General features: G+C 43.5%; 1 protein-coding gene across 2 annotated transcripts in view; it reads right to left on the bottom strand.

The window, feature by feature from the left end:
* The window catches only part of LOC149864949 (macrophage mannose receptor 1-like), a 109,666-nt gene that overhangs the window by 80,127 nt on the left and 16,158 nt on the right, over positions 1 to 13,381 (bottom strand). For both annotated transcript variants that reach the window (XM_090047237.1, XM_090047236.1), the window contains exons 5-7: positions 12,905 to 13,018; positions 9,770 to 9,916; positions 1,855 to 2,037 (exon numbers count right to left, since the gene is read on the bottom strand). In XM_090047237.1, the coding sequence (XP_089903363.1) occupies positions 1,855 to 2,037; positions 9,770 to 9,916; positions 12,905 to 13,018 (444 nt within the window). The remainder of the gene's footprint in view (positions 1 to 1,854; positions 2,038 to 9,769; positions 9,917 to 12,904; positions 13,019 to 13,381) is intronic.

Below are 13,381 nucleotides of genomic sequence, written 5' to 3'. Positions count from 1 at the left end.
TTTAACCATACTGCCGTGGGTGACCCTACCAGAAATACAAGACTCCCAATGGTGCTGCTCTCAGAGTCATCAGTAGCATTGTTAATCCACTGGTAGCAGGCCACACACAAGCACAGACACACACACAAACACATGCACACACCTACATACATGCACACTTAAGAAAGATCCCACCTTCACACAAATTTCTGCACCATGAATTAACTACAAATGACCTTTTAAAGATATCTGTATTAGCTGCCTAGATCAGCTCTACACTCATCACAATAGGCTGGGCAAGTATCATGTATAAGCAGGCTAATCAGATAGCCCTTTTAAAAGGTAAGGAAGCTGAGACAGAAAGAAATATTAAATAGTAGGCCCAAAGATGCAAATCACAGCTTTGGAAACAGAACCCAGACCTTCCAACCTTGTACTTTACTAAGACACTCTGCTTCTTCCCTATTCCAGCAGCCTGAGTTACAACACAACAAAACAAGGCAAAATATTAGTAAAACTCCTCTCGGCCTTAACAAAGATGAAAGCTATTTGAATCATTTATGGGCTGAAGAAAGAAAGGAAAGAAGGATTATGGAATAAGAGCTAGGTCTGATTTATTTTTAGAATGAGACAATACAAGCAACTGATAACATTGTCTAAAAATACAATCTGGGGACTTTATACACCTTGTTCTTCCTCAAAATTCTGACATTTGTACTTAAATATCTTTTTTCCCTTTCCATTTTGTACAAGGCAGCCTTCTGAAACACATTTTTTCCCTTTCATTTCAAGTAGAACAGTGGTTGTCAACCAGTAGTATGTGTACCCCTAGAGATACTTAAAAAGGTTCTGGGGGTACAAAGGCACTCCTGCCACTGCACGTGCCCCAGCTGAGGTTTGGGGGTCACATGCACCCCCAGTCCATACATGGGGAGGAGACAACTGCCGCTGCACACTGAGCTTTGTGCACCACTGCAGCGGCCCTGGGAGTTGTGCAATGCCACATGCCTGCCACTGCTGAGCCGTGTTGCACCTCCCCCTGCCCACCCGGCAGTGGGACACACATGGCATCATACCACTCCCAGGGCAGCTGCAGCAGCACACAAAGACCAGCACACAGTGGCAGCCGCCTCTGCCCCATGTACAGATTGGGGGGGGGCACATACTCCCCAGGCCTCTGCTAGGATGTGCATAGAGGTGGGAGCCCCCTTGTGCCCCTGGATGAGCCTCCCAGGTTCTGATTGTCCCACAACCAAGCCCAGCTAGGGCCCCATTCACCCCAGCCCCTGCCCCTGTCTGTGCCCCACTCCCTCCCTCACCATGGAGGCCTCGATCTGACAGACACACACACACACACACCCCGTGGCCCTTTCCCCTCCCCCACAGACTTACCTGCACATGCATACTCAGCCCCCAAAATAATCTTAATATAAAGGGGTGCATGAGCTGAAACTGAGACAGAAGCATTACACTTGTTAAAAAGGCTTGAAAACCCCTGAAGTAGAAGCTTCAGCATGATAAATGTTACACTTCAAGTAATACGAGAACAAATCTGGAATAACCTAATTGACCTTAGTTGAGTTACTCTAAATTTATATCTGTGTAAGTATATGAGAGCAGGATCTGACACTATGTTAGGCAAATATAAAAAGGTCTGACCTGTGTTCTTTGACAACAAGAAATATACATGCATGAACAGTTTCACCACACTGCTGGTTTTGCCACCCCCATTTTAAAAATAGGAAATCTCACTGATATAAAAGTAGTTGTTTCTAGCAGCTGAAGCTTAAGTTCATCCAACATATTTGGTGTATGATATCCAAACAGAATTTTTTTTCTATGTAAACATGCATGCAGCTCTGCGCAAATACTCACGGTATCCAAGCTGAGAAACAATAAAGCTGTACTCTTCAACATTATGGATACTCGCCAAATCTCCATTCTCCTTCCTACAAAAAGTTAGGGCATCTTTCCATATTTTGAGGTCTCTGTAAATTAGGTAACAGTGACCCGCATATGACATCCATTGAGTAGGACATGTAATAGGCATATCAGTCTCTGAAAGAAAAACAATAGTGAAAAGTTTCAGAAAGAAAGAAAAGTTTATTTTCATTTGTTGAGCACATCTGTCTGATATTTTGTGCTGTATTTGTGATAAAGAGACTAAATGAGAACAAATGAACTAAAATATTTTTTTAAATGTGAACATAAATAAAAAAATATATCCCAAAACACCACATTGATGAGATTACAGAGTAAGTGATCAAAGCTAAGGAAATCCCATAATTAAAGAAGTCTGCATACCTTTGATTCAGCATCTTTTTGTGTATTTGGATACAGTCTTTAATAAACCAGATCTTTAAGTTAATTTCTCCCATACATTTCTCACTTGTCAACAATCAGATCAGAATTTCTCTTTATCTTCTATATTGCTTGACCCATCCTGAGGGGCTAGTTCTCAAAAACTGTATGCATGTGAGTAAATTCACTCCTGCACTTAAATATGTTATATAAGCCCCATACGTCAGCTTAGAAGAGATAAGTTGCTCTCTTGCAACAAGGGAAAAAACAAAGAATTAAATTATTCCTTTAGGAATCCTTTATAAAGAATCCACTAAGAAAATTGGGCACCAAAAGCAAATAACATGTTTTAAATGGTTTCTAAACTCATTAAATGAAACAGCACTAGAGAATTGTCAGTCCTCCTGTTCAGTAAACTCCATAATACAATTGAGTTTTAGGGGGGCAATCCATCAAAAAGTCATAATAAACAGAATGTAAATATTTAGAAAACCAGTTATGATTTTGGTTGCACAGAATTTATCATTTTCATACCTTTTGGCAAAAACAAAATTCTGTAGACTAAAACAAGAGCAGCAGACTTCTAGAAATTCCAAGAAGACTTTGCCAGAGTTCCAAGATTTTATAATGTATATTGCTCTGTAGGAGAGGGGATGTGTTCAGCAGAAGAATCAAGAGGTCATACTCTGAAAATAACTCATTGGGCACTGACAGCTATGACCAGCTAATCCCAGGTTGTAACTACTAATCCAGTTTCAGGTATGATGGTTTAGACAAAGAATAATCCTGCCTTGAACAAGGAACTAGATTAAATGGCCTCCTGAAGTCTCTTCCACCCCTACATTTCTGTGAATCTATAAAGCACAATGCTGACTACCATACGCTTGCCCATTAAAAAAATACACATTTATAGCTAGCTAATAAATACAGCCTGCAACTTTGTTGTAGGCCACTGAACATTTATCAGTGTATTTCTGCATACGTCGGATTCCAATTCTGGAAAACCTATAAAACTCATTTAACATCTCTTTCTGCATAACAGACATGTAGCTGTGATGGTTTAGTCAGGAATGATCCTGCCTTCAGTGGGGGGCTGGACTAGATGACTTCAAAGTCCTTTCCAACCTACTTCCCTATCATCCTATAGTCTTTGTTTTGCCAAATATTGAAAATGACTGCCTGCAGGTAAGTCTTGGATCCACATACAATCAAAGACCTCATTAAACCTGAGGCATATGCCAAATACCCTTTTTCAGACACAACAGAAGGAGGCTGGGAATTTACAGCTAAAGGCACTAAAGCTGTCACACTGCTAGTTAAGGTTATCCTAAACCCTGTACCTACTGACCATCTACATTAAAAATTCCTGAACTTGTAGCAAAAACCCCCAGTTTTTTTTTTTTTAATTTTGAAATGCATTCCCACCCTTCCCCAACTATCTCTGACTTTTTCCTTCTCTCTCTATTCCCTATAGATAAGTATGAGTAAGCTAAGACATAGAGTGAGCTAAGACATGGGATAAGCTTTAGCAATTTTATAGCAAGTTTTTTTTCCTTTCCCTCTCTTTCTTTGATCCACTGTTTTATATTGTATAATTATTATGTTTATATTGATTTTTACTGTGTGATTACTGTTTTACTGATTTTTACTGTTTTTTTTCTATTTAGAGTATATAATTTAGGCCTACATGTATAAGATAGTAAAGTTAATGTCAAGTTATGTCAAGTTTCCATTTTGTATGTCAAGCCTCCATCTTGTGTCCTCTGCCCAGATGCAACCTATGATTCAGTCTCATGTAAATTGGTTCCATGGGGATGAGTGAGGGTGCTTGAGATACAATGGTAGCAGGCCTTTACTGAATAATCAACTCAATGACTGCACCATCAGCTCAATGATCCAACCATCACCCTGCACTGACCCTCCCTTGCTCAAGATTTGGAAGACAAAGACTGCTGCAGAAACCGGCAGGAACCCACCATTACAGACATCTGAAACTGCATGTCCTAGCCTGGAGTGCACATGCTCAGTACACCAGGGGCTGATCCTTGCCTGGGCATGCTCCTGCCACTAGGGTCATAGAAGATCTTCCTCTATAAAAGGGGGCAGTGAAGACAGACCCAGTGGGACACCCTCTCCAATATGGACTAGCACCATGCCACACCACCTATTCACCCAGAGGCCCTGCCAGCGATAGCCTCTGGACAACACATTGCTGGAGAAGACCCCATCTGGCCAATGAGAATCAACTCACAGCCCAGGATAGGTAGCTATCACCTACCTCCCTTCCCCAAGCAAAGGACCTGGATTGTGTCCCTACACACCTTGACTTCAATTCCTCCACCAAGTCTTTTTCTCTCCTGCTACCATTGTGTGTGTGTACACATGAGTGCCTATGCATGCGTGTGTGTGTGTGTGTCTGTAGGAACCAATAACTTCGTGGGGCTGTGTGGTGGGTTGTCTATTTAATAAACTTGTTATTTTGAAACCCCAAGTTGGGTTTTTGTCTTATTGACCTCCTAACCCTCCCTCCTTGATTCCCCAGCTATCTCCCAGCTTTCTGCCTCTGTTTCCTGGCCCAATCTCCCAGCTTTCTGCTTCTTTGTTTCCTGCCTGTTTCCTCCTTGCCACCACTTATCTGCTCCCTGATCTCCCAGCTTTCTGCCTTTCAGTTTCCAGCCCCCTACCCTGATCTCCTATCTTTCTGACTCAGTTTGCAGCCCCCTCTTCCAGCTTTCTGCCTCTCTGTTTCCCAGCTGTCTCCTCCTTGCCACCGGGCTTTTTCTCTTGCTTCTACCCCAGCACCAGGTGACCCCAAGTAGCCCCAGGGCACATTAACCCTAAGTAACCACAGGGCCACTTGACCTTAAGTCCGCTGGTTCTAATCCTGGCCCTGATGACTTTCACTCTCTTATTTTTCCCTCTCTCATCTTAACCCCCATCCATCTCCCTCCTTACCCTCCTTCTGGAAATCTTTGACCCTTGATTCCCCCTCCCATAGTCACCAAGCACCCTATGTACCCCAAGTACTCAAAGCACACACATACACACCATACCACCCACGTCAGGAACTCATGTGTGTGTATGTGTAGGTGTGTGGTGTGTGTGTGAACTGGCAAATATATCATCGTGTGTGGTATACGAATGAGTAATCTGTTTATGTGTATTGAGTGTGAGTATTGACAACTGATTTTTGTCTATTTTTTGTGTGTGTATGGTGTGTATATGCTTGAATTGGTGATAGGAGTACATGTGCTTAGACTAATAATCTTGGATGTTGTATGTGCCTAGGGTGTGTATATGCACCTAATGATTTTTGTGTGTATATATGTGCAAAAGGGTCACACCCTCCTGTCTAACAGTGCAATTTTGAGATCCTGAGAGTTGGCCTGACCCAGCAGGACAACAAACTCAATCCCTGGCACCAGCCCAGCTCTCCTCCTAGTCTACACTTATATTCAGTACATTTGGAACTTAGTCAGGCTTGAATGATCATTAACAGTGGAAATCAACCAGAAACGATCCCACTTCTTCCTGAAGCTCCTTCAGCATCTTTTTTGCCCTGTTGCGCTTTACTAATTATATGGAGTAAAGACAGAAAGTATCTGCAGACAAATTCTTAGAATTTCCCATGCTAATATAGACATCTTTGCAAGGTGCTGAACTTTTGCTTTACTACACGGGCCAAAAAGCCAAACAAGACTTAAGATAATTAAGATGTGCATAAGCAAGACAAGTCAGCATGTAGAAGTCCTAGTCCCAGACAGCATATTCTACATTTGACTATGAGAAATGATATAGTTAAAGGCAGAAGGAACAAGGTAGACAAACAAATGACAAACACTTTAAATCTTATTGTGAATACTAACGTGTATGGCAGTATAGAACAAGTACAGAAATGTTGACTGATGCTGAACAGTAGGGAGTAAGTGACCAATATGTGACTTGCTAAAAAAGGATAACAACTAAAATAGTTGTACATTTGGAATTAACAGACTTCTAGTGTTAGAAGGCAAAACCTTAAGCTGAAACATGTTTAAGCTCTTTGTGACACTATACTTTTGTGTACATAGAGAAATATATTATATATATAAAGTTACTGGATAGATTGATTAATGTAGATATAGATATATATGTTGGTCACTCACTATTGTTCAACATCAGTCAACATTTCTGTACTTGTTCTATACTGCCATACACATTAGCATTCACATTAAGATTTAAAATGTTTGTCATTTGTTTTTCTACCTTGTTCTTTCGGTCTTTAACTAGATCTCTCTCTCTCTCTCTACACCCACACCCACACCCACACCCACACCGAGTTGTCTATGCACACAAATGTACAGTGTTACAAAAGGGCTTCAAAACATTTTTGTTTAAGGTTTTGCCTCTTAACACTAGAAGGCTGTTAATTCCAAATGTAGAAATACGTATCTATATAAAGAATATATATAGATATAGAATTATATATATTTTAATTATATACATTTTACAATCGTATATGTAATGTATATCTAGAATTCTAGGGCCACCTTGTGGAAAAGTAGATTTCTGCTGCAGGGATAAGTATAACTACTGAGTTCATAAATATCCCCTCTACAAAAAGCAAAGAGCTTCTTTGTGTGTACAACAAACAGTTTAACCCCCTATTAACTGTAGTCTTTTGCATTTCATTTTGTTGTGGACTATCATGTATTGTGCATGCCACTACCCCATAACCCTCATATATAACCTTGTGGCACTCAATCCAAAAGCTTCAGGGTTCACTTTAATGGGATTTCCCATGTTTAACATTAAGTATGTATTTGCATGTGTGTTAGAATTAAGTGGATTTTTTTTCTTTTTTGGTCTCAAGAAGCCTTAAGCTACAAGGCATGAAGTGCCACCAACTTCCTTTTTACAGGAATGGGAGTTGAGGGCATTTAACATCCTGCAGGATTATATCCTATTGTAACAGTAAGCCTCCCTGTTCCTTTAAGAGAGCAACAGGGGACGGAGGGGTGCAGCTCTGCAAGCTAGGCAGGGCAGGACAGCTGCAGGTTGCTGGGGCAACAAGGCAATGAAGCTGATCAGCAGGCACCTGCAGGCAGCCCAGGCTGTCTCTCCCTGGCAGCCACAGGGTGAAGAGCTCAGGGGTTCCTTAATGGACTGTTCAACCTATCTTATCATCAGGGATGATCTTGCCTGTGCAACCCCAGTGAGGCTTGGGGAGCCTGGGGAGCTCAAAGGCTAGCCCAGGGCTGGAAGGCATGCTGGCACTAGAAGGGAGAGAAGGTTTTCCCTCTTAAAAGGGCAGAGGGCTGCTTCCCCATTTTATGTTATGTTATAGCTCAGGGGCTTATGTTTATTTTGTATTTACACCAGTGGTTTGGGCTGACACTGTAGGAGAGGTATATGGAGGTCACCTTGAGCTCTGCTAAGGACACGCTCAAGGCTGGAGTGACTACTGAGTCTGGAGTGGGCATAGAGTGAGGCCAGAGACGCAGACAGAGGACAGGGGCCTAGTGCCTAAAAAGACCAAACGAGCTGGTGCCTTGAAGACAGATCCAATACAATGGGCCCAGGCTAGAAGGCCTAGCTGAGAGGAAAGGGATGGTGGCCAAGGAGCCCAAAGCCCAACATGAGACTGACATTGCAATAATATCCACAAGGCTTGAGGCATGGTGTAGGGAAGGACTGGAGCCATGCAATTAGCCCCTAAGACCTGAGGTCCCCTGCAGCAGCACACTTATAAAGTGAGGCCCAGCGAGGGGGCTGGAGTGTAGTGAGGACCAGTAGGGTGCCAGGGAAACCTAGTGTGGGGGTTCAGTCAAACTGGGCCCACACAAAGGCGCAGGGGCAGCCTCCTTTTTAGAAACATAAGAAACAGCAAGGTGTGGTGGGTGAGACAGAAGGGAGGCCACACTATGAGAAGAGTGAAGCACAGTCACAGCGCCACCAGGGGGTGTCACAGTGTGGCAAAGTGGGGGTCGTTTCCCACTAGCCACAGGGCTAGTTTCCTACCTGTCTCACCCATCATGCCTTGTTGATAATTAATTAAGCTGTTAATTAAGATGGAAGGCTGACCATTGTACACCCTGAAATTCAGGGGCGGGGGGCGCTATTTGCAGCTCCATTCCACTCCTACACTGTAGCCTAAGCCTTGCAGATGGCATCTCAGGCAGTTAGCTCAACTGTTGCCTTCACCCATTAGCTGTGGCCCCCAACCTTCGGCTTCCATAAGCCCTAGCCCCATCTCAGGCCCAGTTGTGACCCCAAGCTCCTTAGTTCTTCATGGGCATCCCTCGTGGTGGGCCCCTGGCCCTTTTGAACCTTTGGTCCTGGCCCCAGCACTGACCAGCCAAGTACCTCAGCAGGGTTTTCAACTCCTGCCTGCACTTAGGGACCAGGGCCCCCCATTCCTGGCTCAGGTGCACCTGGAAGTGTGCCTGGCCCTGTGAGCTCACTGACCAAGCAGGCTCAGGTGCCTCCAGAAGCATGGACCACCTAAAGGTGAGGGCTGGGGTTAAGGCGTCCCTACTTGCCTTTCACAAGGGTGGTAACGGGCCTGGCATTTCCTGGGGGGCTCCCGCACCACTGAGAGCCCCACCAGGCCACACACTCCCGGCAGGATGCAGTTTTAGGTCATGCCCAGGACCAGGAGCCTCCAGGCCATCTCCTACAGCTCCTGCCCTTACCTCCAGGATATGCCAAGCAACCTTGCAGCCAGGCAATGTTACTGCCTGGCCTGCCAGCAGCAAACTGCCCTGTTTATAGAGGCAGCCATGGATCTAAAATGTTGCAGCAATTAAGCACCTCCTGGCCACTTGGCTTGGCCCTTAAAGTGGTAGGCACCTACAGTGCCCTGCCACACACAGCCATCCCCAACATGCTATACCTATTCTTATTATGACTAACTCTCAGTGAACATTTTGGAAATTGCTTAATTATGCAGAACACTTTCAAGAGCATATTGTAAATGTCATTACATTTACTTTGCAATTCCTTCATATTTAAGAAAGTTTGTCTCTTTTCTTTCAGTCCTCCAAACTACTGCTGTACTGAGAAGGGTACAATAAACCTAACGTATAAGAAATGAAGTGGCCACTGCCTCTGACTATAAACATAGATGTGGTAACAGACTGTACTTCATAGACAATTTATAATGATAAATCATATGAGAGGCTAGATGCAATATGTTTTCTGTTTCCTCAGTAACTGAATCTGAACATCTCTTAGCCATGTCATTCCCCAAATGGAGACCTTGTGCCTGCTTTTGGAAGGACACTTTATACAAGTCCTGGGATCTAATCAAGAGGAAGGCAAGCTAAAGGGGACAGGATGAGCCAAAACTGGGAAGGAACAAACATTGTTCCTCTTCTTTGTTGGGATTCCTTTGAAACCACTGGCTGCAAAGCACTGATAATGCTTTTAGCCTTTGTTTGTCTTTGCAGCTCATATATGATATAGAAAGTAAATCAATAACCTCTACTTATTTTACTGATCAACGTACCTGAAGAAATAATGAAAGACTCTAAAGTGGCATTTCCTCTTTTACAAATGTAGCCAAGTTTCTGATTACACTCTTGGTTTTCCCATTTTGCACCTTTTGCTGGATTTAATGCTGCACAGATTTTTCCCGGCTCTGGAGAAGGGCTTCCTTGGAGAAATAGATTACAAAACCAAAGATTTTACATGCTAGTATGTGACCATGTAACCAAAGAAAAGATCTTAGCAACCCTTAAGTAGGCTATCTTATCAGATTTTAAAAAATCCCCAATTTTCAGGTTAAGAAAAGTAACCCAAAATCCACATTTTTCCATGATCAAAATAAAACATCCCTATATATATGTATGTATGTATTAGTGGTGTTTAAATTTAATTATAGAAAAATGTAGATTTTGGGGTTTGGGGGTTTTTTTAAACCTGAAAATTGGGGATTTTTTTAGATCAGAGAAAACCAGTATCTCATTCTTCATTATCATTTCATTACCACAGGCCCCCTCTACACATGCAGGTAAAGGCATGATCGGTTCTAATGCAAAATCCACACAATCATGCCTCCTACCATGCCACACAGGCATGTTAGGAGGCACGATTGTAGGATCATGCATTAGACCCCATCTCACCTTGTACTATCAATGGCAAATATGATGGGACTCTGAGCCCCAGTAGCACCCTACACACAGAGCTGAGAGTTCTGCATCTGATAGGACTGTCAGCCCTAGGTGCACCCCACATATAGCCAGGGCTGAGAGCCCCACAGCTAACGGGAGTCCTGAGCTGTCAGCTGACAGGACTCTCAGGCCTGGCAGCTATGGAGCATTCCTGCAGCTGGGAGATTACAGCAGCTGCAGTCTCCCAGCCATAAGGGGGACAGAAACCAGCTATAAAATTATCATGCATTTTCCAACAATAACTTTATAGCTGGTTGGCCCTTTTAAAGGAGCCATAGTTAATTTGCACATGAAGCCATTCTAAATTAACCGTTAATTAGCGGTGAAATTTTTAACTATGTTATAATGTAAATAATTGCTAGCATTTATCATTAAACAATTCTTCAACATTATTGGGCAATTCATACCTCTCAATAGTTGGTCTTTGAAGCCCAACTTTTTATATAGATGTTAGTTTGAAAAAAAATTTAGAGGCCCCCCCCCCCCCCCCAACACACACACACACATATACCATGCCTCCTAAAATGAGATTACATGGAGTCTGGGGCACATGATTCAGAAAAGTATGGGTTCAGGGATCCGGCCAGATCTAATACTTGATTATCATTTCAATTACCTACGGTCATTTGAACAACTTTTACTTAGCTGCAAAAATTGAGAATAATTTCAAATTTCCTATTAATTAGCTCAAAGAATGAAAACAAGATTTGTGCTAGAATATTTGATGCTAGAACTGGCAAGGAAATTTCAGCAGGAAAAATACAAACTATGATAGACCAGGAGCAAAATATTAGGTGAAATCACTAAAATAAGTTAAAGGGTTTCTTTCTAGATCCACTATACTATGGTTAGATTATTGCATTTTTCATTTAATTCTTTGAACAAATATACTATATATGCAGGAGAAAGCTTGTCTAACTTTATCCTAACCATTAAGTTATTCTAATAAAAGTCATCATTCCCCCAAAATCCTTGCTTCTCATATAATTCGTGGACCTTCACAGCTACAATCTCACCCTGACATTAACAAGAAATAAGATTTGGGGAAATTTAGACGATACATGAACACAAGGTACCACCCTGACCTATCTTCTGCATGAGTACAACACAAAAAAATCCATGCTTTTTAAATATTTTCTCAAGTTCTCCTGAATAATATCTATTCTGTGTTATAAACTGAATCCAGTATTCTGTTCTTGATGCAGCAGATCTCATTGCCAGTAGTTATGATCATAGTCAGTTTCTTTTAACAATTATAGAAGTTCTGTGCAGGTAAGACAGCACAATACCAAGACTGAAATCCACTATGAGGATTTATAAGCAAAACTCTACCTGAGATGGATTACCATTTATACCTGGGGTAGACAAAATACAGCCCATAGGCCAGATCCAGTCTACCACGTGATTCTGTCCAGCCCATGGCAGGTCCCTAGGATCCACCCAGCACAGGTGTGGGAGGCACCCCAGGCTGCAGCGCATGTGGCCGGTCTCTCTGCTCCCGGGTGCAGAGGTGCCACCTGGTGCAGAGCACAGCCTGTCCTAACCCCCCATGTGGCTCTCAGGCACACCAGAAGCTGTAATCCGTGAGGCAGGGCAGCACAGCAGCAGGACAAGGGTAGGGGCAGGGGTGGTATGGTGGTTGGATTTGGCTTCCCAACAGCCTCTGTGGCAGCAGTGGCTTCTCCCAGCAGTTACTACCAATATCTCTGCTGCCACTGCCAGATCCAGCCCTGCTGCCCAGGCGCCCCACACCCGCCACCAAGGGCACCAAACAGAGCAGGCAGGTGGGGTCTCCGTGAAGACTGGCCCAGAAACCCCATGGGCAGGGCACACTTGGCCAGGCAGATGGAATGGGGCCAGGGCCAGCTGAGAAGAGGTGTCTGGGAGCAGGATGGGTGGGTGGTGCTGGGATCACTGGATACTGACAGTGTGGGGCCCAGGCCCAGACCTGCAGCAGAGCCATAATCCACTCCCTGCAGGTCCCTATGACAGGTGCCAGTTCCAACCTGGCTCCCATCACAAGGACATGCAGAGAGCAGATCGCGGCTCTGTTCTAGGCCCCAGCCCTACACTGTCACCACCTCATGATCCCAGCCCAGCCTCTGCCTTGACCTCACCCACCCATCTTGTTCCCAGATGCTGCTCCCTGCCCGCCTGCATCCCCACACCATCTACCTGGCTGAGCATGTCCTGCCCACGGGGGACCTGAGCTGATCTCCATAGAAACCCCGCCTGCTTGCTCCATCCCACACCCCTGGTGGTGGGTGCAGAGCAGACAGGCCCATGGCCAGATAGGATCAACTACCATCTCCTTGATTCTCCATCTGCCTCTGCCGGGTTGGGTAAACAGCTGTGATAGGGAGCCAAGTTTGGGTCATAAGCACTCCCTGCCCCCAGCCCTCAATAGCTCAGCAAAACTCTGTAACTGGCCCTCCAGCACAAATAATTGCTCGCTCCTGATTTATACCTACCTGGGACCCAGTTTAAGTATCTGAAAGGGCTGCCCCCACTCCATTGCCATCCACTGTTGAAATTCAAACTATTAAGACCGAACCAGAGTGCAGCACTCAATCTTTCAGTTAATCCTAAATTACAAAGAAAAAAATAATAGCAAAAAATGTTACTATTAGTGATGCAAAGCAATAGTAAATCCTATCCCAGCCTGTGTAGTAATAATAACTATAAAGAGGATTTCTTGCAGCTCATATTATCTAGAGTTTAAAGACTGAACTCCATCTATTTCCTGCTCTCATTTCACATCCTGCACAAAACCAAATTATTCAGAATAATATAGATCAGGTATATTTCATTTCAAATTATTTAGTACTAAAGGAAAGGTAAGCATAAGTAGTGGGGGTGTTTAAATGTTCATCTTGGTTTTAGAGGCATTAATGATTATATCAGTGTTCCTCATTTTAATTGTAGGTAATTTCACAAGAATCAATAAT

Source organism: Crocodylus siamensis, chromosome 5 (genome assembly GCF_052110815.1).
Source record: "Crocodylus siamensis isolate JL-2025a chromosome 5, ASM5211081v1, whole genome shotgun sequence".
In the NCBI taxonomy this organism is placed as follows: Eukaryota; Metazoa; Chordata; order Crocodylia; family Crocodylidae; genus Crocodylus; species Crocodylus siamensis.
Note: the sequence above shows the minus strand (reverse complement) of the source record. Positions and strands in the feature narration are given on the sequence as shown.